This window comes from Psittacula echo, assembly GCF_963264785.1.
Source record: "Psittacula echo genome assembly, chromosome: 16".
In the NCBI taxonomy this organism is placed as follows: Eukaryota; Metazoa; Chordata; class Aves; order Psittaciformes; family Psittacidae; genus Psittacula; species Psittacula echo.
Genome location: NC_137752.1, coordinates 1,434,238 through 1,460,437, shown reverse-complemented (window position 1 = coordinate 1,460,437; position 26,200 = coordinate 1,434,238). Strand labels below are relative to the sequence as shown.

At 50.4% G+C, this 26,200-nt stretch overlaps 4 protein-coding genes across 23 annotated transcripts in view; 1 reads left to right on the top strand and 3 right to left on the bottom strand.

Moving 5' to 3' along the window:
- The window catches only part of GPSM1 (G protein signaling modulator 1), a gene marked incomplete at both ends in the record, with an annotated part of 70,384 nt that extends 69,351 nt beyond the window's left edge, over window positions 1-1,033 (top strand). Inside the window, 2 exons of the mRNA XM_080630623.1 lie at window positions 269-477; window positions 848-1,033. Coding sequence (XP_080486749.1) covers window positions 269-477; window positions 848-1,033 — 395 coding nt within the window. The remainder of the gene's footprint in view (window positions 1-268; window positions 478-847) is intronic.
- A 323-nt stretch (window positions 1,034-1,356) lies between these two features.
- On the bottom strand, window positions 1,357-8,574 carry DNLZ (DNL-type zinc finger). 10 transcript variants are annotated; one of them, XR_013958153.1, is made up of 7 exons: window positions 8,263-8,574; window positions 7,838-7,977; window positions 4,612-4,723; window positions 4,319-4,475; window positions 3,985-4,154; window positions 1,673-3,379; window positions 1,357-1,512 (listed from the first exon to the last, which is right to left on the bottom strand). XR_013958153.1 is itself a non-coding variant. In XM_080630884.1 (3 exons), the coding sequence occupies exons 1-3, from the start codon at window positions 8,554-8,556 to the stop codon at window positions 6,986-6,988; spliced, it is 606 nt and encodes a 201-aa protein (XP_080487010.1). In that variant the 5' UTR covers window positions 8,557-8,574; the 3' UTR covers window positions 6,881-6,985. The 10 variants fall into 10 exon arrangements, 1 of the variants encoding a protein (XP_080487010.1); XR_013958154.1 differs by having other exon boundaries at window positions 1,357-2,038; window positions 2,155-3,379; XR_013958155.1 differs by having other exon boundaries at window positions 2,155-3,379.
- Window positions 8,575-8,927: 353 nt separating this feature from the next.
- Window positions 8,928-20,099, bottom strand: CARD9 (caspase recruitment domain family member 9; the record flags this gene model as incomplete). 7 transcript variants are annotated; one of them, XM_080630876.1, is made up of 14 exons in its annotated part: window positions 19,972-20,099; window positions 19,382-19,482; window positions 16,054-16,271; window positions 15,618-15,755; window positions 14,887-15,212; window positions 14,287-14,466; window positions 13,945-14,097; window positions 13,396-13,521; window positions 13,080-13,271; window positions 12,508-12,549; window positions 12,185-12,230; window positions 10,763-10,833; window positions 9,952-10,034; window positions 8,928-9,117 (listed from the first exon to the last, which is right to left on the bottom strand). In XM_080630876.1, the coding sequence occupies exons 1-14, from the start codon at window positions 19,972-19,974 to the stop codon at window positions 8,928-8,930; spliced, it is 1,869 nt and encodes a 622-aa protein (XP_080487002.1). In that variant the 5' UTR covers window positions 19,975-20,099. The 7 variants fall into 7 exon arrangements, 6 of the variants coding, with proteins under 6 accessions (XP_080487002.1, XP_080487003.1, XP_080487005.1 ...); XM_080630877.1 differs by having other exon boundaries at window positions 13,080-13,250; XM_080630878.1 differs by having other exon boundaries at window positions 8,931-9,121.
- SNAPC4 (small nuclear RNA activating complex polypeptide 4) overlaps window positions 19,651-26,200 on the bottom strand; it is a 17,377-nt gene continuing 10,827 nt past the window's right edge. For all 5 annotated transcript variants that reach the window (XM_080630874.1, XM_080630871.1, XM_080630872.1 and 2 more), the window contains exons 16-23: window positions 25,590-25,679; window positions 25,136-25,376; window positions 24,973-25,043; window positions 24,575-24,670; window positions 24,295-24,322; window positions 21,552-23,656; window positions 20,774-20,904; window positions 19,651-20,251 (exon numbers count right to left, since the gene is read on the bottom strand). In XM_080630874.1, coding sequence (XP_080487000.1) covers window positions 20,785-20,904; window positions 21,552-23,656; window positions 24,295-24,322; window positions 24,575-24,670; window positions 24,973-25,043; window positions 25,136-25,376; window positions 25,590-25,679 — 2,751 coding nt within the window. In that variant the 3' untranslated portion in view covers window positions 19,651-20,251; window positions 20,774-20,784. The remainder of the gene's footprint in view (window positions 20,252-20,773; window positions 20,905-21,551; window positions 23,657-24,294; window positions 24,323-24,574; window positions 24,671-24,972; window positions 25,044-25,135; window positions 25,377-25,589; window positions 25,680-26,200) is intronic.

Sequence of the window (26,200 nt, the reverse complement as noted above, 5' to 3'; positions counted from 1 at the left end):
GGGCAGTGGGGTTTGGTCCCAGTAACACTCATGCTTTGAGGGCAGGGTTTGAGGTCACGTCACGGGCACTGGGATTGTTCCCGCTCCCCTGTGCAGGGCGGAAGATGCTGATGCTCCTGCAGGAAGGCAGCGTCCTGCCGGGTGCAGCCCCGGCCTGGCTGAGCTGTGTCCCTCCCCTTAGCCCGGGTGGTTGCGCAGTGTTTTGGCGATGAGGATTGGGGTGTCCTGCAGAGCCGTGACCCTGCCCTGTGCTCCTCCCCGCCTCCAGCGCAGTCCTCCCTGATGGCATCTCCTCAGACGGAGGAGTTCTTTGACCTCATCGCCAGCTCCCAGAGCCGGCGCCTGGACGACCAACGCGCCAACGTGGGCAACCTGCCGGGCCTGCGGATAACCCAGAACAACCTGGGGCACCTGCGCGTGGAGGGGGACGCCCAGGAGCCCGGGGATGAGTTCTTCAACATGCTCATCAAGTGCCAGGTACCAGCACAGGATGGGTACAGGGGGGACGGTCCCGCCGTCGAGGGGGGCACCGGTTTCTCCTGCACAGGCAAAGGTCACCCCTGACCCCCCACCCTGTGCACCCAGGCAGGGCCCTGGCTTTGCCTCCAAGCCCTTCTCTTTACCCCATTCTGAGGGCTGTGCTTGGTCACTGCTCTACAAGGGAGCGGGCGGCCGCAGAACCCCTCTGAGCAGTGCCCACAGGGGCTGGCTCTTCCCTGATGCTGGAGCCACCAGCTCCGCATCCCCGGCCAGGAGTGTGTGCTCTGGCCACCAGCCTCAGCCTTCCCCTCCCCAGCAGCACTGCCCTCTCACCACCTCATCCTAATGCCCGCTCTCCCCCCTGCAGTCCGCCAGGATCGATGACCAGCGCTGTGCCCCCCCCGACTCCATCCCCCGGGGACCCACCATGCCCGACGAAGACTTTTTCAGCCTGATCCAGCGCGTCCAGGCCAAGCGCATGGATGAGCAGCGTGTGGATCTGGCCTTGGCACAGGAGGCAGCGGAGGAGCGGCAGCGCTCTGGGTCCAGCTAAGAGCTGGGCTTGGGCTTGGGGGGGCTGCTTTGGTTTCATTTTGGTTCCCATAAAGAAGTGTGGGTGGTTTCAAACCCAGGCTCCCGCACAGCCACAGACTGTCCTGCAGCTGCAGCTCCAGCAGTGCCCCGGCTGCTCTCAGAGGTGTTGCAAGAGGCCCAGTGGATGGGGGAGAGTTTTTAAACATGGGGTTTTATAGGACACATGGACACTGTAACACTGGGCACAGCACAAGGGAAGGCAGCTGTGACAGCCCCTTTGCTTCTTATCACCTAAAGTCCCAGGAACTTGTGCTGGCAGCCCAGCAGGAGCCCAGCGTGGGTGGTTCACTCCAGCCTCCATCCCTTTATTTCCACAGCACTTTTAATTTAATTGGGGAAGGGAAAAGCACCTTTCCCAGTTCGAAGTCCTCGTGTCTTGCCTGCATCACGAACCGCTCCGGATTCTTCCCTGGAACATCTTGCTCAGCTTTGTTCCTTCTACAGGAGGAAATAAGCCCAAGTGAGAGGCCTCAAGAGTCCTTTTAAACCTCCCCCCCTCCAGCAGCAGCCTTGGTCACAGGTTTGCTGAGGACTCTGCGGTGAGCCCTGTGCCTCCCCAGCCTCTGCTGCTCCTGTGCCGGAGCCAGGCCCTGCTCACCTCTCGAGGACAGCAGCGCAGCACAGCCCGGAGGGAACTGCCCCTGCACAGCCCCACGGCAGGGCCTGGGAAGGGGCAGGAGGGCTCTGCCCATCGGTTCAGGGCACACGGGGGCATCGCATTGCTGCTGGCGCCACTGAGCCAGGAGGCTCACACAGGACAGCCCCGTGTGCAGGTGAGTGTGCCCACGGCAGAAGCCTGCACTCAGCAGTGACCTGCTGCGGAAGCCAACGAAGCTTTCTGGCCCTGGCTTGGCCGGAGAGGGAAGCAGAACCACCTCCTCCTTCCTTCGTGTCCTACAGCAACTGGGGACAATGGCCCGTTTCTCCCCAGACGAGCACGGAGCCTCTCCTGGACCCTGTGGAGCTTTTCTCCAGTTCTTAACTCCAATGAATGGAGCCTCACGAGAGCTCCAGACTCGGGTGCTGGCTGGGAAGTCAGTTCCACCCCACACACAACTGCCAGAGTCTACATTTACTTACATTCCTTCCCCTTTCCGAACAGCTGGAGAAGCCCAGTGAGGAGGGGAGCAGTGACCTTCAGGATGTGGAACATTGTCTTTTCTCTTCACCACCTTGGACTTCAGCAGCTCCAGCACCGAGTTCTGCCCAAGCAGAGCTGCTCCTGCAGAGAACAAATCAGCACTTTCTATTTGCAATGTGTTTGATGGAGACGTCTCCCACCAGCAGCAGGACTTCCAGCCCAGAGATGCTGCTCGTCGGGCACTCACCGGCCTGCACTGACCACGGAGCTGCTGCCGGGGAGCTCGGAGCAGGGGCAGGAGCCTCTGCCCAGCCCCAGCCCTAGCCCTGGGTTGTGTCTGTGAGAGGACACTGACCACAGTGATGACGTGGCCCAGCTGCAGCAGGGGCTGTGCAGCTCTCAGCCAGGCGCTGACCTGGAACTGCCCACGAGGCTTCCCGAGGTGTTGATTATTTGCCATATACTTGAATGTATGAGCTTATTTATTTTTTACCTGTGCATTTGCTAATGTCATTTTAATGGGGAATTTCAACCCCTAGGTACTTCCTTTTTTTTTTCTAAAAAATAATCTGCCAAATGAATTAATATATTAGAAATGAATAAAGCTCGAGGGGAGGGGTCGTGCTTAATAAATATTTGTGTCGAAGCTTCAATGACCAAGTTACTTTTCATTATTTCTGGGCCTGCAGATAGGGAATGGGGCTGGGGTGGGTGGTGGTCACTGGCTGCAGCTGTCACCATGAGGAAGGGCTAAGAAAAGGGTTAAACACCCACCTGCACATCTGCTTATGTGAAGATCACAGGAGACTCTGAGGGAGCCTGTTCCCTGCCCGGCTGCGGAGGGAACACACAAACCCCTGAGCATTCCCTGCCCAGAGCAACGACCCAAGCCCAGGAGTCACCAGGACAACAGGGGCAGATCAAGCAGCCCTGCAGTGGCCAAGAGGCTTTCCTCGGGCAGCTTGAGCCCACCAGGCTCTAGGAATGTGGCCGAGCTTCTCCTTTCAGGCTCAGCTCTGTTTTGGTGCCTGTATCTTGTTTCCCCAGGGCAGCTCCCAGAGGAAAGGGGCAGTGAGTGCTGTGCAAAGCCCTGGCAATCAGCCCTTAGCAAAGGTACTCATGGAGCAGGAGGCAGCAGCATGAGCTCCATTACAGTGGGGTGAGCAGGTCCTTGGGATTCGCCAGGAAGTGGGTTCGGGAGCCGCAAGTTTTGGATCCTGACCCCTGTGAGGATAAAACCAAGTCACAGCTGCTCTTCCCATACCCGGTAACTGGTGCTGCCAAAGTCCTGACCAAAGATCAATGAAGAGCCACCAGCTCCTTCTCATCAGGTGCCAGGACATGAGCACCTCTGTGCTAGGAATCTGTGTGTGATCTGGGGACAGAACCATGTCCCCAGTACACAAAGGACAGAGGCTGAGCATCCCCAGAACAAATCCCTGTCCGTGTCTCCCACCAGCCCTCCCCTCTCCCACACTGCCAAGGCACCCACAGAGCTTGGACCCACACAGGGATGAGTTCTCCTGTGCTGACATCCCCCTGAGAGATAGGGGATTGTCGGAGCCCACACAGCACTAACACGGCCACCTCGCTGGAGCTGCAGCTGTAAAGTGCGAGTTACACAGCACAGGGTTCCTGGTGCAGGGCTGGAGGTGAAGAGGAGCTCAAAATCCAGCAGATTCCAGCAGAAAACAGCTCCTGCTCTCTGGTACGCAGCTGTTCCCAGGCCCCAAGGGGCACTGGTGAGTGATACACGGCTGATGTCAGGCCTGTGGGGGTTTGTATTGCTCATCTGCCAAGTCATGTCAGGGCTGGGTCCCTGCACTTACCTCAGCCCTCCCCAGGGCCTCGTGCTGCTGCTTCAGCCACCGTTGAGCTCCATTTCACTGAAGGGGCTCAGCCTGCAGGACGCTGGCCCAGAGCACCCAGGCACTGTGAATTCCAGGCTGGAGCTGGACAGCTTCTGGCAGCTCTCCATAGCAAGCTGCTGGGACCCCACCTGCAGGACACAGCCATGGGCTATGTTAACTCCTGCATGGCTCTGCAGGAAGGCCCCGAACTCACCTATATTAGACCCTGTGCAGGCAGCACAACTAAGTGGTGATTCATTTCAGAGCCTCCAGCACCCCTCCTCACTGCACTGATGCTACGGAAGACACGTACCTGCCCCATCGCTGTCAGCAAGGCAGCAAATCCCTGGAGCAGCTCCCACGTGGCTCCTCGGTGCAGCCCCCATGTGGCTCCTCGGTGCAGCCAAGCCCCCGCAGCACAGCAAGTGTGGTAGTTCACTGCTGCTGGCTCTGTGCAGGGCAGCAGGGTCCTGGCAGCAGAAAGCAGAGGGGGTTATGTCAGACAGCCCCAGGTAAGGAGGGTCTGCAGCCCACTCCCCCCGCCACAGTCTGGGCCTGGCACAGGCCTGCCCTCAGCAAGTCCCACAGAGCCCCCATCGCACCCACCTTCACCAAGCACCACTGCCTGCAGGGCCTGGGCCACACCACCAGTAATCCCAGCAGTGACAGACACAACCCATCAGAGTCCCACACTGGTCCGGTTAACTCTGGGATCTGGCTGCATTGCAAAAGGAAGGAAAGGCTGCTCAGAGGCAGAAAACAGGAGGCAAAGTAGTTGGTATTTTACAGAAAAGCCCCTGTGGGACAGGATTCAGGCTCCATCCCTTAGCAGCCAGTGAAATGCTTCAAGGAACCTGCAAACACTTCATGTTTGCTGCTCACCCTCTGGAGGCCACTTTGTCTCCCTTGAAGTCACCTCTTTTCATGCTGCAGACTCACCTGGTCGATTTCACCGTCAGTCACTCCCCTGCTCTGCAGCACCAGGCCTCCCTTTTGACTTCTTCCCATCTTGACACAGCTCCACGTTAGAAGAAAGGCTCCTCTTCTTCCTGCTCCCTAAAGCCTGGCCTGCTCCGAACCAAAGCGAGCTCACCCGGAGCCTCTTCCAGACCAGAGCCACTTCCCCACAACACAAAACCCACTTCAAAAGGCAGCACAAAAGTGTTTTACCTGCAATCTGTGAGCCCCAAATCCTTCTGTGCTCTGTGCGAACTCCCTCACACAACTGCAGCTCTCACCCCTCCAGCTGAAAGCCCATGAGCAGCACTGTTAAACAGCAAAATCTATCCCACCTTTCCAAAGCTGGGGCACAGGAACAGGTCAGAAAGGTAAAGGAAAGCAACATAAAAAGGTCAGGTTGTAAATTAACTGTCTCCAAGGCAACCCTGCTCTGTGCCACCCAGCAAAGCATCAGCACAATGGAGACACAATGCTGTTCTTCAGGGAAAAGGTGATAAAACACCCCCCCACCAGCAGAGAGCAAACACAGGGAGTGAGAGCCCAGCCCTGAGCCAAGGTGCAAGACTCTGTTTGACTCAACACCAAGTTGTTCCAAGGCTCTGTGTTTCCCCAGGATCTGAGCACACAGGAATGGCTGACCCATGAAGTCCTTGCCCCTCAGTGCTGTTTCATCACCCTGAACTTCCATACAATGGGAACACAACTGATCCGTGCCTATAATGCAACACATGAAATTATCAGGAACACTTCAGATGAAGTAAACCCATTAACACCTGCAACGCCCTCACTGAATCCTTGGCTGATTAAGGACCACGAGCACCTGGATGTGCTTGGCTGAAAGAATGGGGTTTGTTCAGCTCAGACACAAAGGCCATGAGGGAATTTACTGCTTTTATAGCTTTTAATGAGGGCAGAGAGAACAGAGACAGGGTTTGGTGCCAGCTAAACCACAGGGAATTTCAGTTACTGGTCAAATACCAGAAGAGGAGTCCAAAGAGGCTGTGGGATCTGTATCCTCAGAGATATTCAAGACAAAACCCTGAGCATTCTCCTCTGTAAAGGGGGTTGGACTAGAAACCTCCAGAGGTCACTTCCAACCGGAATTACTTTTTGATTGCAAGTTTAAAACCATAGAAAGCAGCTACTTCACTGTGCTTCATGCTGATGGGCCTCAAGAGCAGTTAAACTTTCATGCAGGCAGAGGAAGCAAAGCACAGTGTGCTCACCTCCTGCCTGATTCATCGCTACCTGAGTGCTACGTGCTGCTGAGCTCCTACATTCTTCATTTATCACAGTATTATTTTTTCTTCTAGCTGATTTTAACATGCAGCAGCAGCGTTAATAAGCTCAGTAACTGTCAAGTAACTCTTCAGACAACTTTCTGGGTGCTCTACTTATCTCCAACGTGCTTCAAGAAACATTAATCTTGCCTTCACGCCCACCCTCCCCCTCAGCAACACGGAATTGCATAACCAGCACCGGGGCCGCTCATCGCCGAGTGGGATCCCCGAGCAGAGGGGCAGCGGAGCAGAGCTCTGGAAGATGGCCAGGGAAGGAGAAAAGCAGCACCTGGCACTGATCTGTGCCTCCTGCGGGGTCAGTCTGGCTCTGCCAGCACACACAGGGTCAGGCCCATCTCCTCAGGTGGTACCAATTGTCTCTTCTGCTCATCAGCTCTGCAGCAGCACCTGGGCAAGGCCAGGAGCCATGGCTAAAGCCTCCAGCCCCAGCTGCACCTCCTTAGGTTAAAACACCCAGACCAGAGGCTTCCTTCTCAGCAGAGAACAAAGCTCCTGCCTCTGCTGAAGCACCAAGGCTTGACTGAAATCAGCAAAACAAGTACCAGGACAAACATCCAGACTCCATCTCTAAAAACATCAGCTTGCCCACAGGCAAAACTACACAAGACGCACAATAAAGAAAGACCAATCCCCCAGTTTATTAAACACAGACCACTGAAATCAAGGAATAAAGGTTAAGAGTCTCTCTTGCCATCAGCGGAGCACACAGGCCCCGTTTGTCAGGTCTGCCCCTTGCTGCCGATCTTGGGGGGCGCTTCCCCACCTTCTCCCTCTGTGGGCTCCCCTCCGGACCCGGTCTCTGCCGAGCTCTCCAGGAGCAGCTCCAGGGCTTCCTCACCAGCCACACGTCTCACCCGCTCCCCTTTGGCTGCCAGGATCTCCTCGATATTCCTGAACAGCGATTTGAGGACCAACAGTGACTCCACAGCAAAGACCGAGCATAGGAGCCAAGCGCAGGCCCACTCCTACACTTGGGGGTTTTGGTGGTTCTCCATAAGGAGTTTGGGAAGCAGAGCAAACCACCCAAACCTTCTGGGGCTATTTTAATCCATCAGGATCAATGACTTAGCAATGACAGCTAAACAGAAATTCTTAAAGGCATCTCAGGGAGTTATCATTGAAATCCAACAGTCTGCATGTCTGGAACATTTAGGCAGGGAAGCCTGGCAGTGATGTGATGAAGCCTGAGGAAGAGCAGAGCCCCATACACAGTAATTCACATACCGGCACCAATAAGGTGCCTGTGTACCACACAGCTGCTGTTGTAGCTTTACACCATGGCACTGTGGTTGGAACTGGATCTTTAAAGTCCTTTCCAACCCAAACCATTCTAGGATTCTATCTGGATCCTCAACAGTGATGGTGAAGATTACAGATTATAGAACCCAGTTTGATTATAGAACCAAGAGATTACAGAACCCGGTTTGAGAAACTGACACAGAACCGAACCACCCAACAAACCCTCGGGTTTGCTCTGAACCACGTTTTGGAAGCGCCAAACACGCAGGTGTTGGCTGAGGGACGCAGGCAGGGCCCGGCAGCCCCTTCCCTCGCCAGCCCCGCACACCTACCGCTTCCCCTCCAGGTCGGAGAACCAGCCCAGGTTGTCGGCTATGACGTGGTGGTTCCCGCAGCCCGGGCACGTCACGATCACCACGCCGTTATGGTAGGCCAGCTTGGAAATAGTTTTGGCCGATCGGGTCTGGCAGACCTGCAAAGCAAAGAGAACGTGGCTGTGAGCACCGTAACTTGGCCCTCTGAGAAAAACACTTCAGGTACTTCATTAAAAGGTTTCTTTCCCCCTCCCTGTTACAAGGCGGTTTGTGTGTCACGATGCCGTGCAGCTCTGTGCTGACCTGTCCCCCACACATGGGCGATTCTTCCTCTGGAAAAGCCGTTTACCTCGGCCCGCAGCGCCCGGCGCCGCCACGGCCTCTGACACACGGACCGGGCCCCTTCACACACCGCCCCATCCCTCACACACCGCCCCGCCCACCTTGCAGGTGTACACCAGGCGATAGTGCTTGGCCCGCGGCTGCTCTGGGTCGGTGGCGGTGCAGGCCGGGCGGTGGGGCAGGCAGTGGGGCAGCAAGCGGTGGGGCAGCGGGCGGAGCGGCAGCGGCGCGGGCCATGGCCGCCATGGAGCGGCCGCGCGGAGCAAGACCCCGAGCAACGGCCGCGCCGCGCGCTGCATGGCGCTGGCGCAGGCGCGCGGAGGGGTCGGGCACTGAGGCGGCGGCGGCCATGATGGACAATGGCGGCAGCCATGTTCGCTAATGGCGGCGGCCATGTTCGCTAATGGCGGCGGCCATGGCGGGTGAGGGCAGGGGCCGCGCTGCGAACAGTGCCCGGCCGAGGCTTCAGTTAAAAGCAGCGCACCCCGGGCCCCGCGGGGTTAACTGAGCCTGGGCTTTGAGCCCACAGAGAGTTCATCCTGGTTACTTGTGCACCACACACATCTCCCATCACTGCAGTGGTAGGAGAGACATCACAGCTCATTGGGGTTGGAAGGGACGGCTGGAGAGCATCCACTGCAAACCGCTGCCAAGGCAGGGACACCCAGAGCAGGTTACACAGGAGCATGTCGGGGTGGGCTCAGAATGTCTCCAGAGAGGGAAACGGGCAAGGGGACCTCAGCCCTAAAAACCTCTGTTACAGACATTAACGTTCCATCCATGTTCGTTTATCGGGGTTAAAACGCAGTGAGTCCATGGGCACAGGCAGCCTCCGCACAGCCCCGCGCCGGTCGCCTCCACGCTCAGGAGCCCTCGGTGTCGGTGTTGTCGCTGCCAGTGGTGTTCTCCCAGTCAGCCTCATGGTGCCGGCTCTTGGGTGCCCTTCGCAGCGCTCTCTTTCTGAAAGAGGTTCAGGTTTAGAAGAGGGTTTGTGCAAACAAGTGGCATTGGAACGCACTGGGAGCTCAGGGTGGGCCAGTGCACCCAGTGCTGGCTGAACACGAGGGTTTGCTCTCACAATCCACAGCTCTGATTGGTGGCAAAGAGATAGAACAGGTCTAAACTGATGGAGACATTCTTGCACTTCCTGAAGTGTGGGGTAGGGCTGATGTTCAGTTGAGGAAGCCAAGAAGTCCTATACAAAGCCCTTCCTTTAACAAAAATACTGTTGTCAACAGTCATTAGGAGCATACCTTTAGCTAAAACTAGCGCTAAGGTCCCTGTTTTACAAGGTTTACATTCCTCTCATGCTCCAGAACAGCAATGGTCAGTGAAAACATCAAGTGTTAGGAGAACAAGCCTTCAAACAAGAGCATCTGAACAGGATGGAGGATGGAAATCTGCCCCCATTCGCTGTCATGGAGCTTGGTCTTGACTGTTAGCAGTTTGTCAGATAGTGAATGTCAGACCTTTACTCACATGGGAGGAACCTGTCAACGTTATTAAACTTGCAGTTCTTTGGAACACCCTCCATTCCCTGCTGTGGAACCATCTGCATGGTCTGGAGCAAACACGATCACTGCTACCTTGGCTACCTATGGTACCAAAACAGAAGTCTCAAACAGTTCAGCTAAAAGCCTGAGCCTCTAAAGACAAGATCTGTGATGAATTTACACCTCCATGCATCAAGCTTGAGGACAGGGGATGAACAGAAAAGAGAAAACACAGCAAGCTGATCAGCTAAGTCACATGGGTATGGCTAAGTTAGTCCTGCTTAGTGAAGTCCAGACCTTTGGTAACGCTCAAAGCAGTCCTTCATCCTCCTCCGCTCCTTTTCTGCCAGTTCCTCATTGGCTAAAACACACTCCTTGAGCTGGAAAAAATCCAAACAAAGATGAACTGAATCCCCCTGAAGATCAGGTCAGTGTCAGCACCAGGCAGTGCAAACCTGGTCCACAAAGGTTCCAAGGCTGAGGTACTGCTGCTGGTCCTTGCAGGGTGAAGGGCTGCAGCTCACCCAAAGGAGCCTGGTCATTTCTGCTCTACCACTTGTTTGTGCAACTAATCATTCTACATGTAATGAAGGAGAAAAAAAATGGGAACCTTTGCTGTCAGATGACCAAGAAGAGCTGTACTACAAAACCCCTCCTCCAGAAAAGCAGTCCACTGCACACAGCTTCCTGCCTCTGCTTGGTCCTGCAGAACGAAGTATAGCCTGTTCATTTCCAGGCTGTCCACTACTGTGTGTGCAGGGTGGCAATACCTCTGTTTCACTGTCTTTATTCTCTCCCATTTGTAAGTCTGGGATTCTGTTTCCTGTACCAACAGTAATACTGTGGGCAATTAAACTGGAAAACACCCATACCCAGAGATGAAGGCCAGAAAGTGATCAGGAGTTTCTAGACCCACATGGAGAAATAACCACCTTCAGTGTTCTGCTGTTCAGAGCTCACCCTTTTTGGAGGGTGAATTTTGCACAAAGTGCTCAGGCTTTGGAAAAGCAGTTTCTGCTTCTCAAACCTGGTAAATCCATCATTAACAAGAACAGTAAAGATCACAACCCCAGTTGTAGTAAAGAAGAGCCCACAAAGGTTCTCTTACACTTGGTGACTTTGGAGGCAGGCTGCTCTCTTGAGTGCTAAATTGCTGGGTTTGTCCTTCAGGGCAACCTTCTAAAGGATGGAAAATCACAGGTTTAGTCACAGTTGCCATTATGAAGTAACTTCTCCCTCCACCAGTTCATCAAACAGCAATAGCTGTAATGCTGTAACAGCAGAACTGAAACCAAGCTGCAAAACGTCAGGCTTCAGACACTTCTCATTTCACTTGAACCCTCAGTCTTGCTCAGGATGATGGAGTTCCCCACCAGGTTCAGAAAGCAACAGCAGCTTTCTGGTTTCTGTGTATGCAGGAGCAAAATGAACCTTTGCAAAGCAGCATCACCAAAAAATAATTGTTAGACATCACCACAAGAAATAATGTTCATCGTTCTTTTAACCATAACTTGTTGTTCCTCAACAACTCAGTTGTGTATATCAAGGCACTCCACATCAGACCACATCCTAGTGAAAAGCCTGATGGAATGATCAAGTATCCTGATACATGATTTTGAACCGAGTGAGATAGAACAGTAAAGGCTTTCTGGATCTGTGTTATTTAGCTTTTGTGAAAAATCTCCCATCTCAATGAATGAAAGGATCATTTAGGTCTCCCAGGAGATCAAATCAGAAAGCTGCTTTTACTGTGCCAGTTTCCTTCCTTGCTCAACATGTTTTGAAAGAGATTTTCAAGTTCTTAGAGGAGCCTATTAACTCCTTTCCACACTGCTGAATCATTTCCACTGGGGATGCCACAGAAACAGAGCCAGTGACAGCATTAACTACATGGTTCTGCTTTTGTGAAAATAGCCTGCAACACAAAAGGGAAGAGGGGAGGGAAAATTCCTGGAGAATGCCACATGGTCCAGAAGTGGAAGGTTTGTTCTGTTCTCAGCTCTGCCACAAATGCAAGAGGACTAGGGGAGGGAAGGCACCCAGGAGCTATTTCTCAAAGGCACCAGGTACCAGGTGATTTTCCTGGACAACTGCAATAGGCAGATTACCTCAAAAAGAAAGGTGCTAGGATGGTCTATCTAATGATACCACTTTTTCCAGGTCATTCAGCTGTAGCAAAGACCATTTTAGAGACCATGTAATAAAAAGACAGGCTGTGGAGCTTTTTCTCCCAAAAAAGCTTTACAAGTATTTACTGTTCCAAATGTTCTCCTTTTGATAGGTGAGAAGGGTGGTGGTACAGCAGAATGCCTTGATTTATGGGCACCTATTCTGAGCCATCTCACAGAGGTCTTACTCAGAGTGCCAAGTGCCAAGCACACCCCAATGAGAAGCATCCCTCACAAACCAAGTCCCCAGTCAGATTACCTATTCCTCACTAAAAATGAAACCCAGGAATGGTTTTTCCTGACCCTCTGAAGCACAGCACCATCCTCTCAAGAATTCTATGTTTCCCCAGAAAAAGCCTTACTTTTAGTTGGTTGTGTGTCTTCATCTAGGTGACCATGAAGAGTAAGCTGTGGGACAGAAACAAAGCAAGAGCATGAGAACTGCCCCTTATTTTATCTCACACTGTAGCTAGGAACAGATGGAGGAATGTAAGAAACAGGACTCACATAAAACTGACCTTTCCCCAGTGCATCTTACTGTCAGCAACACAGCAGACTACAGTAGTCACAGATCTACTCATGGATTTATTCTCCACAAATAAATCTCATTCCTTCGGCCTTATTGATAACTTCTGGCCTCCAGAACCATCCCAGAAGTAAAAGGTAAACAAGGCACTGTACTCACTTCCTGGGAGTCTCTGGAGGAGGTATCATCCAGGTCAGAGGTCTGCAATAAAACCAGTGTAAATTAATCATTCCTTATAGGCAAGGAAGTGGCAGTAAGAGAATATACAGGAGATCAGAAGCTCCAGAAAACAGAAGTGTGAACTTCCTCCCTCCTACACTCCTGGCTGATCACGTGGAGACAGAACACAAGATACCTCACTAATTAAACCCCCTGCATATCGCCTTTAGTTCCAGAAACCTTACACCTTACACCCTGCTCCCAAATTCATCCAAATGGCTCATACACAGTTAGTTTCTAAATAGACTTCACTCTTTGGTTGTCACTCATTATCTTTGGACATGCTCTTAACACAGAAAGCCTCAGCTTGTATGAGTCTAGCTTATTCAAGCAGAAACTAGGGCGAGGTAATAGGAACCATCATGTCTTTATTCTAAACTCAACATTTGCATGGAAATGGTTACCCACACAGCTGAATCTGAACTGGTCAGGGGAAAAGGGCTCCAAGCAGCCGCACTTCCCCACCCTCCCCTTCCCACCCCATCATGCAGATGACAACCCCCCAGGTATACCGGTGCGGGTAGCTCCAGCTGCAGCCTTTTCAGCTTGGCTTCAGTCGCCAGTAACTGGCTCTCCTTTTGGAAGAGCTGCAGCTGCATTTCATCACAGCGCTCCCCCAGCTCCCGGATCTGCTTGCGATACGTGTCCCTCTCGACCAGGTTCTTGGAGTACTGCACATAGAACTGTTCTCGGGTCAGGAGTGCCTGGTGTAAGGAACAATCTGTCATGGCACGTCACACCGGTACATTCAGGGTTACAGTATCTGCCCGCTTCAAGCAGCAAAGCAGAGATTAGCAGCAGCTCCAAGAGGAATGGATGCTTTATCACCTGGTCTCTTTCTGAAGCCACTTCCTCCATCTGCTTCAAGACAGCTTCAATCCTTTTTTTGTACATCTGGGAGTCCTTCCTCAGGGACGTGCACTGGAGTTCAAGCATCTCCTTTTCCTCTGCATACTGTTAAGACAAGATCATGAGCACCCTGCTTGTCGGCAAAGCCTGAGCTAGACTCTCCCCACTTCTGCTTTGTCCCACCGATTGCTGTGGCCAGACCTCCCCCAGGCCATGTCAAAGTTCAGCTAGTTGGAGCAGGGTGAACCAAAAGGCTGCACTGCTGACATGATGGATTTACATGTTCCTGAGCTGTCAGTCATGATTAAAGCTCCCATCACCCTCCAGGCTGAGGCAGGGACTGTGAACAGTTAATGCCACAGACACTGAATGCTAAAATATTACCGTGCCTTCTTTTACCAAGCTGTAACCCTAGAAGAGGAGCAGTGAGGATTGCTGGTGAGCAGCTCCTCTGCTCCACACTGCAGGTGCTTCACCTGCCTGCCTTACCCACTGCCCTTCAGCAGGGAGTTGCATGGCATCACGTACTTTGTCTTGGAGCACCTCGGCTCGCCGCAGCTCCTTGCGAAGGCTGTAGACGGTGTTCAACAGCTCCCGGCGTTCTTCTAGGATCTGGCTACAGTCATTCTCCAGAGTCTCCTTGGAGAGGCTCTTCTCCAAGTTCTGTTCCCTGGCAACCTCCTGGACAAAGGAAGAAGTGTGATACAGCAACCACCTAACCTCACATTAACTCTGTCCCCACAGTCCCAAGTGCTCTATTTCACCTAGGAGAACAAGCTGATCCACACAATCTGCAGTGCAGCCTCATCAATGCACTGGTGCTACAGATAATCACTTCTCAGGAGTCCATATTCAACCACCCCCACCAACCTGGAGAGTGTTCTCCAGCTCCTGATTCTTGGCCAAGAGCAACTCCTTCTCCTGCTGGATCTCCCACATCACCTCATGGCTTGGACGCTGCTCTATGGCGTGCTTCAGTTTCATCGTGTGCTTACGCTCCAGTTTGCAGTCATCCTCAGCCTTCATGAGGCTGTGCTTCAAGTGGTCGATCTGCAAGAAGGTTCAGAGCTCATCAGTAATGACGAGAAAATTCTGACCTGCAAAAGCAGTTCTCAGCTCCATTCCCAGAGAAACATGGGGCAAGTTTCTCCCCAGCTCTGTTTCCTCAGGAAGTTCGGTGCTCTGGAGAGTCCTGCTTGTGTGCCAATAGATGTGTGTTATTCCTGTACTGCTTTTGTGAGAGAGCACAATCTGGAATGAGGGAAAGACTTAATTCTTCACAGCACAGCTTGTAACACATGGGCCTACAGGGCTGAGCCAGGAACTACCAAGACATGCCACACACTAGAGAAGATGCACAGTTCTTTACACTGGATTGGTCCAGGCCATTCTGGGCAAAACCAAGTCTGGTTCACAGCACAGCCTTCCAGGGACCACATAAAGGGGAAACCTGGGGAAAGGCTGACTGACCTCTAGGATCAGGTCCCGGTTCTTCATGAGGGCAGCACTCTTCTCCTCGCTCTGCCTGGCGTAGCTCATTGCCAGGCTGTAGTTCTCATCCTTGCACTTCCGCAGCTCCTTGCTCAGGCTGTCCCTCTCCTCCTTCATCTTCTGTGCCCGCTCCTGGTGTTTGCGGAGCAGGCTGTCCCTCACCCACAGCTCTCTGATGGTGTCCTCTTTGGTGTGCAGCCACAGGGTGAGCTCCTGTGCCTTCCGCCGCTCCTCCTGCACCGTGCTCTGCAGCTTCATGATCTCGTTCATGAGGAGCTGGCTCAGGCCCGATTCCCCAGCAGTGTCTGTTTGGGGGGCAGGTGTCAGCCTCTTCTGTCCTGTCTGTCCCCAGACACACACACAGACCACAGGCTCCCACCCACTTGTCACTGCAGCTCGGGATCACCACATGCCACACACAGGCATGCAAACCCTGAAGACACATGTGATCAAATTAGCCACACTGCTCCCCCCCTGCTCTGTGCCTTCCTGCAGCAGTGTCACTGCAGAACAGGCAGAAGGAAGAACTGAACCTTCTTCTCCCTCCTCCACCCTGTGACATTATTCTTGCCAGAACCCTTCTGAAGCACATAGGGAACACTCCTGACTCTGCTCCCTGGGGCTGAGGAGCAGCAAAAGTGGGGGCGAATCCCCCCTTAATTTGCAAACAACACCCAAGGAAGAGCTGTTTTTTCAGAACACAGCGTTACCTATAATCATAGAGAACACCCTGCTGGGTTCGTTGCCAGTTACTTTCTTATATAGTTGTGGATAATAAAGCTCCAGACTCTCCAGAAATGCCTCAAAGCCCTTGTGTCCCGTTCGCTGCAGAATGTCCAGAAGAACACCTGAAATAATTGCAACAGGATATTCTATTCAGTTATTTACCTCTTTACCTATTTCTAAATTAACAACAAACTGCTTCACTTTCTCCACGTGCAGATTAAAGTCCCTGGGATCAAACGCTCCAGCCAGTCCTAAGCCAACTGCCCAGTAACTAACCAGAAGTATTTTAACTGTAAAGGAACGGTTCAAACCTAACCTTTCTACCTAGCTCCTGCTACAGCGGCTGCAAAGAGCAGCTCTCTGAAGGGCACTTTATGTTCCCCTGCTGATCCATGGAGCCAAAGGCTGCACTTGACTCACCTGCCTTCCGCTTGCGCATGACCAGGCTGGGGTCATTAAGAACTTGCTCCTCATCATCGTGGCTGATCACTTTGCACTGCCGAAGATAAGGTGTTATGCGGGAAGGATCTATCACAGAGATCAGCTTCACCCGGAAGTTCTCCAGGTTATTCCAACATGTCTCATCCTTATCTTCTTCCAGCATGTTGGGGAGTGAGGAGTGAGCAATGTGGTCCTGCCTTGAAAAGCAAAACAAGCAAACTCTGAACCTCCTGGAGGAGTGGGGGCAGTGGTGGTGGAACCAGGTATGTCAACAGACTGACAAGGGGAAAGCATCTTTTAGACACAGGACCTCATCTCCCATGTGGTCTATAGTTCAATGCTTGCAAATCACCTGCAGAACACAGTGATATGCTACAGTCACACCACAGAAAGAACAGTGTGGTACCACAGAGCGGAGGCATCAGCAGCTTTGAGGCTAGTACCAGGGCTGCTGATACATATATGTGAAGGAGAGCTAGTGTGAAATACTGAGTAAACAGAAGTCATCAAAGCTTGATGTTTCCCTCCAACCACCCAAACATCTCCTAGACCTCAATGCAACAGGAAAGTGAAACTACTTAGGAACAGGTCTGCTGGCAATAGTCACCAAGAGCCCCACGAACAGAGGAAACGCCAATGAACTCTTGATTCCCAACAGTGCACCCCAAGAAAGCACTGTCCAGTCTCACTGACTTCATCACGGATTCTCCAGATGCTCAGCTATGCTTCATGTTAAATCTTTACTTCCCAGAAACAATATAGACAGAGTGAAACACAACACGGGATAACCTGTGCAAACCACAACTTTCCAAGTTGGTACTAAGCATTCTCTGAAGAAGTGAAAACATCTTTAAAGTCCTAATTAGCTTCCTTCCTAGAGAGAAGAGTTCACACTCTTCCTTCTCTATCTTCCAGCATTTGAGAGATCCTTGTGCTCTGTCTGACCACGCAGTCACTAAATCAAACACCCACAAGACTCTGAAAACCCTTTGCTGCGTTCAGCTGCAGTCATACAAAAGCTGGTTTCCCGCACGCTGTTCTTTATCCGTTTGCACTGAAGGGGAACACAGCTGGATAGGATTCATCCTGTGAACAGAGGTGCAGACTGTGCACCAGGAAAGCAGGAGGTCAGCTGCCTCTCACACCCACCTCAGATTCCATCTCTGCAGCTTCAGCAGTTTATGCTCACAACCACAGAGGCACACAGAGAGGCCACAGCAGCATTCCTGCTGATGAAGACCACTTCTGTACATGTGTGTTTGGTGGGAGCTTACTGTGATGCTGCCCTGCAGCAGCTGTACTCTGAGGTTACCAGTTACCTGCTTCCCAACAAGAGCCTGCTATTTTCCACAGGGTCAGAAGAACTACTACTTCTCAGGCTGGAAGTGTGCAGGGAAGCACATTTCACACACATCACACACTGCACCTCTCTCAAAGGTCACCTCAAGTCTTCATTGTTTCTCTGCTCCAGCACAAAGAAAGACTCCAAACACCTACAGCACACACTTGTTACACGTCACACTGTCAGCTACCTTCAGTGAGCTGGACTGACTTACGGAGAAATACCCTGCCTGCCATAACACCAGCCCCACCAGATTACAAGAACTGCATTCCCCTGTTGATAAACACCACATCCTTACCTCGGAGCTGTAAAACAGAACTTTTTTCCCCTGTTAATAAACACCACATCCTTACCTCAGAGCTGTAAAATACAACTTTTTTCCCCTGTTAATATAAACCATTCTGCATTACAGGGACCAACCTGAGCCCGTGCAGTCAAATCAGTCTCCTTGTTTCCTCTCCTAGTCTAGCACCGCTCATCTGTGTCCTGTCTCTGAGAAAACTTGTCTTGGATGCAGCCTCCCTCTACATTCTGGCTAGAGCAAAGATCATTCCAGGAGCAAAACTGGTTTGAGAAAAGAGAAAAGGGGAAACTACTCAGCTCTACCCTGAGGGGGGAAAGGGAAGAGGGGGGAAGAGATAAAAAGCACCAAAAGAGGAAGCCAGAATGGGTGATGGGGGAGGAGTGGCACTGCAAGTTGGCAGCATTACATATGCAATGATTTTAGGTTCATTCTGGCTTTGTTTTCCAATCTGTAGCACTGAAGTACCAGCAAGGGTCCAGAAAGTTTCGTTGTGTCATGGTCAGGAAGACTAAAGAGAGTGAAGGTCACAGATCAGCTGATTTCAGGGGACAAAATAAGTCACAGAGAGGAAAGAGGCTCTTCAAGTGGCCTTTCAGCTGTTCATGTAACGTCTTTATCCAGGAAAGCAGGTGACAGCAACAGTTCTCTCTTGGTTTAGAGTTCAGCTGAAAAGGATGATTTCTATAATGATGCCTCTAATTTTGGATGTCCTTAAGCTTCAAACATAATGATGACAACTCAGTATCTTGAGGGAAAGAGAGTCAAGTCTTGGCAAAGCAAGGAACATAACCCACGATTCCCAAATTACAGGCTGTGGCTCTAACGGTAATTAAAGGAGCAGCACAGCAAGCAGCATTGTAATGATGTTAAAGCATCAACATCATACCTCTGACTGCCTCCCCGCCTTCCCACAGTCCCAGAACTGTAGCTGCAACAGAACTCACTAACAGTCTGTTTTAAAGAAGTCTTGAGAACATACACTCTGATACCATGGCAGCATGACACATTTTCCCATTAGCTTCCCACTCTACTCTTTGTTCTGCTTTCTAAGTTTCTGGAGAGTTTCTCCATGTTATCATTAGGAGTGGGGCAGAGATGCTCACAGATTCTTTATGCCTGTGCTTCTTGTTAGGCATTAAACTAGCTTCACACTAAAAAAAGATACAGCAGCTCTATTAGCTCTGCCCTCGCTGAAGGTAATCAGAATGCCTGTTAAGTGACCAATCCAGCCTCTAGAGTATTTGTTCTACTGTAACAGATCAGTTTAATCCTGAAAAAGAAGAAAACCAGCTGCTTCTTAGTTATACAAAGCTTTTCCACAAGCAGCAGGATTACAAGGACATCTCTAGAGCAGCACTTGCAAAAGAGAACAGTCATTTAGAGCACAGATCACATTTAGTACCAGTGCCTCATGGTAACAGCCCTATGGTGAACAGCAGACAGAGCTGCATGGCAGAGCCCCTGCACATCTGAATTTCTTGCAAGAAGTGTTATCTATACCGGCTTATGGAAAAGAGAGTACACTGCAAGAGGAAAGCCATTTCAACACCATTCCTTTTGCCCCATAATGTCTTGACACCCAATTACAGCACTATTGGTACCCACTGTCCCTTTGGCCTGAAGCACCCTCATAGAAGAGTTGCAGCTCACAGCGCTCTGACCTGCCCGTGCTCTGGGGAAGCTCAGCAGTGCAGTGGAATGAAGCAGCACTTTCTGCAGCACTAGATCTGATGAGCTTTGCCTCAGCTAGCCTCGCACCTCTCTGCAAGATACAAATTGCTTGCTTGTGAATGAAGAAACAAGGTTTGAAACGATTTGCTAACGTGTGTACAGGGCAGGCTGTGGAGGAATCAAGACAGAATCCAAGCCTAATTCAATCCTGCAGTTCCAGCCACATTCATATTCATTTTCCACATCCTCCCTGGCTTTCATGCAGCTTGCAAGCTTCATTTTTCTCATTAGCAATCACACTCATACACACATTACTAAAAGCACAATTTACCAGAAAAAAACCCCACACAGAATACATCAATAATTTTTAAGTGAGAAAAATAAAACATCTGTATTTCAACAAATACTCCAGACTCATTTTGATACAAAATTAATCTGCTGATTATTCAGCAGTATGCAGTCAGCCAGCTATGGAAAAAAACACTGTAACAGCACTAAAAACCCACCCAGTGAACAACGTATTTTGAACATGGATAAACATTCACATAAATAGGGGCTGACACAAAAAGGAAAAAATAACCATGATTGCTGGGTTTCCCAGATCTCCAGCAGTCTTCTCCCCAGCATCTATGGCAGGTGCTAATTTGAAAGAGAACAGAACTGGTCTCTGCTGGAAAGACTTCCTTCAGTCTTTGCACATTGTCTAAAGATATAGGCTTTAGGCAATGGGAAAACCAGTCCTGCCTTTTTCCTCTTTTCCCCAGGTCCATCTAGTCAGGCTGTTGGAAGTGTTAGAAGTGAATAGTGCAAAGAGCATCTCCTACTGCCATGTAGGAAGGCAGACCTCGTTCAAGTGACTCCTGCAACAAAGCACAAACAACTCCTATTAGTCCCAGCATTTTTATAGGGAATCTGCCCGTCTGGAGTATTTGAAACCAATTTTAGAGAACAAACCCAAACAGTCTTATCTGAAACCCACATGAATCAAACCCTGTTCATGTGCACTCAGTCTGTTTCACCAAAAGCCTCAACAGATATTCAGACAGCACACGCCTGTACCCTGTGGGTGGTGTCCTGTTATACATGTACAGGTACAATACCAGGAGGCAGCAGCATGGACTGAAAGTCTGCCAAATGCTTGAACTTCATGACTTTTGTACAGAATTTTATCATGCAGACATCAGCTTTCCCTCCCCCAAAAGCATCAGCCTTAGTCTGTGATTAATGGGTGATCATAGAACTCTGTCCCACAGTAAGAAAAGTCAAGCTAATTTCAGTCCTTTCCTAGGGTCATGATTCATTGTCTCACTGTACCACAGACACATGTGTTTCAGGTTCTCTTCTTAGACAAGAAAGACAAGATTCACTGAGTAGTTACTAACACATTTCCTTCTCACATCCTCCTCCTCTTCCTGAAGCGGGTGCTTCTCCTGATTTGAGGAGCACTGGCATCAGTTGCATCAGTGCAGGAGTCCAAGGCAAACTGTGCAGCATTCTGTTCAGCTCCCATGCCCTGCAATATAAGCAGAGAGACTATTAACACCACGAGAACCAGCAGCATCACAACAGAACCCCTTCAGCCATCTTTTCATTTAGGGAGCTCAGCAAGATTTCCAAAATCTTCCATTTACCTTCCAAATGAAGCATGGGGACAACATCATCCTATTACCAATGTGTCAGCAAGCACAAAACACACCAAAGATTTCAGAGTGAAACTTGCAGCCAACACTGGCATTTCTTCCTGCTTCAGCTACCAAACTAGAGCAATTCCTGCTGTAGTTTCTGTCTGGGCACAGCCATTCATTGTGCCTGCCACAAGTGATGCTTTAGCTATGACTGCTGAAGCCAGAGTGTCCCAGACAACACAGGTCAACACAAACTACTCAACTCTCATAAATTATACCCCTACCACAGATTTTTCCCTGAAAAGCACCAGGACAACCTGGATATAGCATGAGTGGGAGAGCAGGAGTGGAAGGGAGCCTGGTGAAGGATGACACAGGACTGAGGTTGGCAGTAGAGCTATAGGGCAGTGAAGAACTGCTGTGAGTGTTAGACCAACTGCTCCCAGTTCAAACTACAGTGAACATAGCCCAGAAGTCAGAGCCAGAACAGAAAGATATCTGCTGGCTTTTACTATGGGAAAGCTCTGATTCTTACCTGACTTAGTAAATCAGCATCTTTGTCTACAGGTTCATCACCAACTGCCCAATCCAACTGTACTCCTCTTAATTCATTCCCACAACTCTCTTCCTCAGACACTTCCTTCTCACTCTGCCACTCCTCTTCGTCACTCTCTTCATATTGCTTCCTGCTGGCTGACAGAGTTGTTGCCACTTTCGGAGGAGGCAGATTTGCTAGTACAGCTGGGAGTGTGAAGGCTGCTAGGAATCTGGCTTTCAGTAGGAGGTAAGCAGGGTTATCACCGAGTTTCTCCTGCACCAGTTCTCCAATAGCATGCAAATCAACCCCGGTGCCCTCATCCCCACTGAAGCCAGGAGGCAGAAGAGATGCTGCTTGCTCTTCTAGAGCTGTTTTCTGCAGAAGCAGATTCGCGAGGGTTCTTAAATTGCACAGAAAAGGTGGCAAATAAGGCAGCCTGGTCTGCAGTGATGGTACCTGGACACCCTGTTTTCCACTCATCCACTCCTTCACCAGCCTCCCATCTTCAAGGGAAATCAGGCCCAAGTCAACAACAGTCTTTTCTGCCCTGGAAGTGGTTGGCTGAGGTGCACTGTCAGCACACTGCACAGCCAGGGGCTTGGAGGCAATAGGTCTGTTTTTCAGTACTTGTGCAGCAGAGTTGCTTAGGGCAGTATTATGAGGAACTGGAACTCCTGGCTGGAGCACAAGCCCTTTTGTGATGATGCCTGGATTGGATGATATTCCATTTATTGTAATGGAATCATGGCTCTTTCCCAGGCTAGTGAGACTCGACACACACTGGGAATCAGCTCCCTGAGTGCCTGAGGGTTTCTGTGTCTGGGGCAGCAGCACAGCATGCAGGGCTGGTGCATCAAGTGGAGGAGCAGTCTGAGCTGCAGGGGAGTCCGAAGCCTTGGAGCAGCCCTCTGAGCATGCTGGTGTTGCAGGAGAAACACTGGCTGTGGTGCTTCCAGGACTCACTGAGGTCACAGGCAAGGTAACTGTGGAATGGTCACCTGCCTTTCCCAAAGATGCTCCTTCTGCTACCTGGGCGCTTGGTGCTTTTGTCTCTGTGCTGCTGGGGTGAGGTGCATCTGCTCCAGCTGGTACAGGAGGCACCCCTAAGCTAGAGACATTGCCACTGGAAGCCACAGTTGCCTGACATGGATTTCCCACAGCAGCAGCTGGCAGTCCTTGAGGAACCCCCACCACAGTTTGTACAGCAGTGGGGAGCAAAGCCTGGGGGGTTATGACCCATGTGAAAGGCAGTATGCTGTTGGGAATCAAATGAGAACCAGTCTGTGGGGTTACAAGAGTCGACAAGAGACTGACAGGCCTCTGTTGTGGCACAGTAACTGGTAACTGCTCACAGGTAACTGGTGTGGAAAGAGGCAATTTGTTGGTGCCAGACTCAATGCCAACAGGCAGCACTGTGATCTGACGTGGCACAAAAGCTTGGTTTTGTAACACTACTGAAGCTGAGCTACCAGCTAGGACCTGACCATTGCAGACTCCCTGATCTGGGGCCTTCTCTGCTGCAGCTGGATTCACGCCTGGAAAAATCCCTGCTTCAAGTCTACTTTCCAAAGCTTGTTCTTTTTGTTCCTTATTGGACAGTAGTTCTGTTCCTTGTGAGGAACCAGGGCTTTCCCCAGTTCCTGGCACTGATGAGGAATGGTTTTCAAGCACAACAGTGGTACAAGTTGAACCAGTAACAGCAGTAAATGCTGGCAGTGGAGCTGGTGCACACTGTACCTGGTTGTTGGTACAACCAACTGCTGCAGGCTTGCTCCCTGCTTGTGCAGGAGGAATGATTTGCTGTGGTGGGTGCTGGATTATCAGAGGTGCCGAAACCAGCATCTGTGGGGCCACAAACACTGTCCTCTGCATAGCCTTCTTAGCCCGGGACTCTCTGAGCCGCTTCTCCCTCAGCAATTCTGAGACAGTTTTAGGCTTACGCCTTTGCGCTTGGGCTGGAAGAGCTCCCTGCGTGGCTGGGGTGCTGCTCTCAAAGACAGCAGCAGAAGTCTCCCTTGCTTTTAAGGTAAAAGGTCTCCTCACAGCATTCCTTGGGATGCCCCTTCGGGAGTTCCTCTGAACACAAGACTGTGATGAGCTGCCTGCAGAGGAGGGGAAATAAAGCAATACAGTGAAAAAGATTGAACAGTATTTTCAAAAGCCATTCCTTAGCTACTGAGCATCAAGCACCCTGCACAGGAAACAGCAGAATTCCTGTTTGTGAAAGATCCTACAACACTATAGCCTTCATTTAATCAAGCCCCATCCTGCCATCCTTCAGATTAAATGTGATGCAGCAGCAAGCTCACCAATAGTTCAGTAATGATGTAACTTTCCCCAGAAATCACAGATGGGACAGGATGGCACCTTAACACTGCACCCAAGGAACTGTACTGCTCAGCACTACATGGGCACTTCACCCCAGCTGAGGTGACAACAACAAACTGAGGTTGTGGTCGGTGCAAGCACCCTGACTCCAGTACAGTGCTGCAGAAAAGCCTCACAGTGACAGTCACAGACCTGGTGACTCATTGACACTGGTCCCCCAGCCCTTCAGTATGTTTTCCAGTCCTTACCAAAGGGTAACATACTTAGCCAATAACTGAAAGATCCAAGAGCTAGGAAAAATGAGCATGGCAATGCGTGAAAGCCTCCTTCAGTTCAACTGCTCATTAATGTAAGGGTGATGGATTAAGGGAAAGTTCTTGCACATCATAAAAATAAATGTTCTGGCAGGTACCTGAGGAAGTGTCCGTATTTTGGGAAGCCTGCAAAAAAAATTATATTAAATTATACTTGTGAGGTATCTAAAGATCATTAAAACAGCACAGACACGAATCAAACTCCCATCTGCCAACATCCTATACATGCAGCCACAGAACCAGCACTTTATTATGCTTCTGAACCGTCACAAACTGGTAACATGTGCACAAACAGCTCTGCTGCCCCACAATTCAGAAAAGCTCTGCTTTAGTCAAGATTTGAGAGGGAGAAGCTTAAAAACAGAACATGCATAATACCTGCTGAGGCCCTGCATCAGCCCTAAGCAGCGCTAACTGCCTCGGCCTCCTCTCACGAATAATCTTCATACAGCCATTGGTATCGATCTGAAAGAGCTGCAAGGTGAGAACTTCATTAAAATTTGCCTGAGAAAAAGAGTGTTCTGACAGGGCCCGAGACAAAACATGATGGATGGGGGAAGCTTTATGTGCAAGGCTCTGGGGACATTTTTACACTTACAGAAAACGCCTTGACAGTATTAGATTTCGGATGCAGATTTATCTAAGAAACATCATATGCAAGCACGAGGTCAGATTAATCCAGTAATTAAGAAACCAAGATAAGCCATTATTTAAACAAACACAGAAGATTGCTACTGTTTGAAAGCAGAAAATGCTCTTAAGACAAGAAACCTTACCTGAATGAAAAGCGCAAACAGGGGTGTGCTCGTGAGATTGATTGATTTAATCTTCTCTCGAATATAGTCAGCTATAAAAGAAGCCCAACATCACAATCAGCTGGGCATTCCTTTGCAGGATGCCAGGAAGCAGCAGAGCATTATCCCTGCTGGGTCTCACTACCTTTTGTCTGATGAAAAGCCATCCTCCCAGTGTGCAGAGTGCAGGGCAGCAGCACGTCGCCCACCCAGGGTGTCACTGCCATCAGCAGCTTTCTGTCCAGGTTCATTCTTCTCAAGCGCTCTCTCTCCTGACGACACATTTTCTCTGTGATGTCCTGCAGGCCCGGAAGCTTCTGGCCATCAGTACTAACTGCAGATGCTTTTGTTAGAATGGCAGCAGAAGGTTTTAGTATCTTTGATTGCTGTGCATGAAGAAATACACAGTTAAGAGCTCTATTTAGGAAGGCTCTACCACAATCAGCCCCAGGATAAACCATTCACAGGGCAGCTCTGGAAAAAATTAGGAGCTTTTCCTCTTGGGACTACAACAGTGCAAGATGTGTGATTTTATCGCACTAAGTACAACCCGGCAGTGCTCATATCACTGGAGCAGACAGGACAGAAGAGGTACTCACAAGTTTCCTCTGGAAGCACGTGTTATTCCTCAGTATTCTTCTCACGTTCTCCAGGGTAACACGCAGCACTTGCTTCCCACACCTGGAGGCCTTAATACAAAACCAGACAAGATAAAAGGGAGGTTATCTCAGGAAATTCCTTGCACTGACCATACACAGAGGTACACAAGTTGTCAACAGTCCTGCTGGTTAAAGTACCTCATTCAACAAAATCAGCCCCAAAGTGCAGACTTTTACTTTATCTTTCAGTCCTTGTGCATCTTCACAATACCAAATGTCTGTCACAAAAACCTTTGTGTGAAGTATCTACAAAACCCACACTGAGGGTCAGGATTTATTGGATGATTCTCATTGCATTTTTTAGCTTAACAGGACAAAGGAAGGAACAGGAGAAGTCTGGAAAAGCCACTCACTCTTCCTTAAACTTCTATTAGTAAAATAATGCTGTAACAGAAGACTGATTACACTAGATAAGCACTTACAACCCTCCCTTACCACAACCCCAGAACAGCCACTTCTGTAACTAAACTTATCATCAGTGCAGCTGGCTCCACAGTCTAGGGCATGTAAGTCAGAACAATATTGCTTACATGATATCAAATAGCAATTTA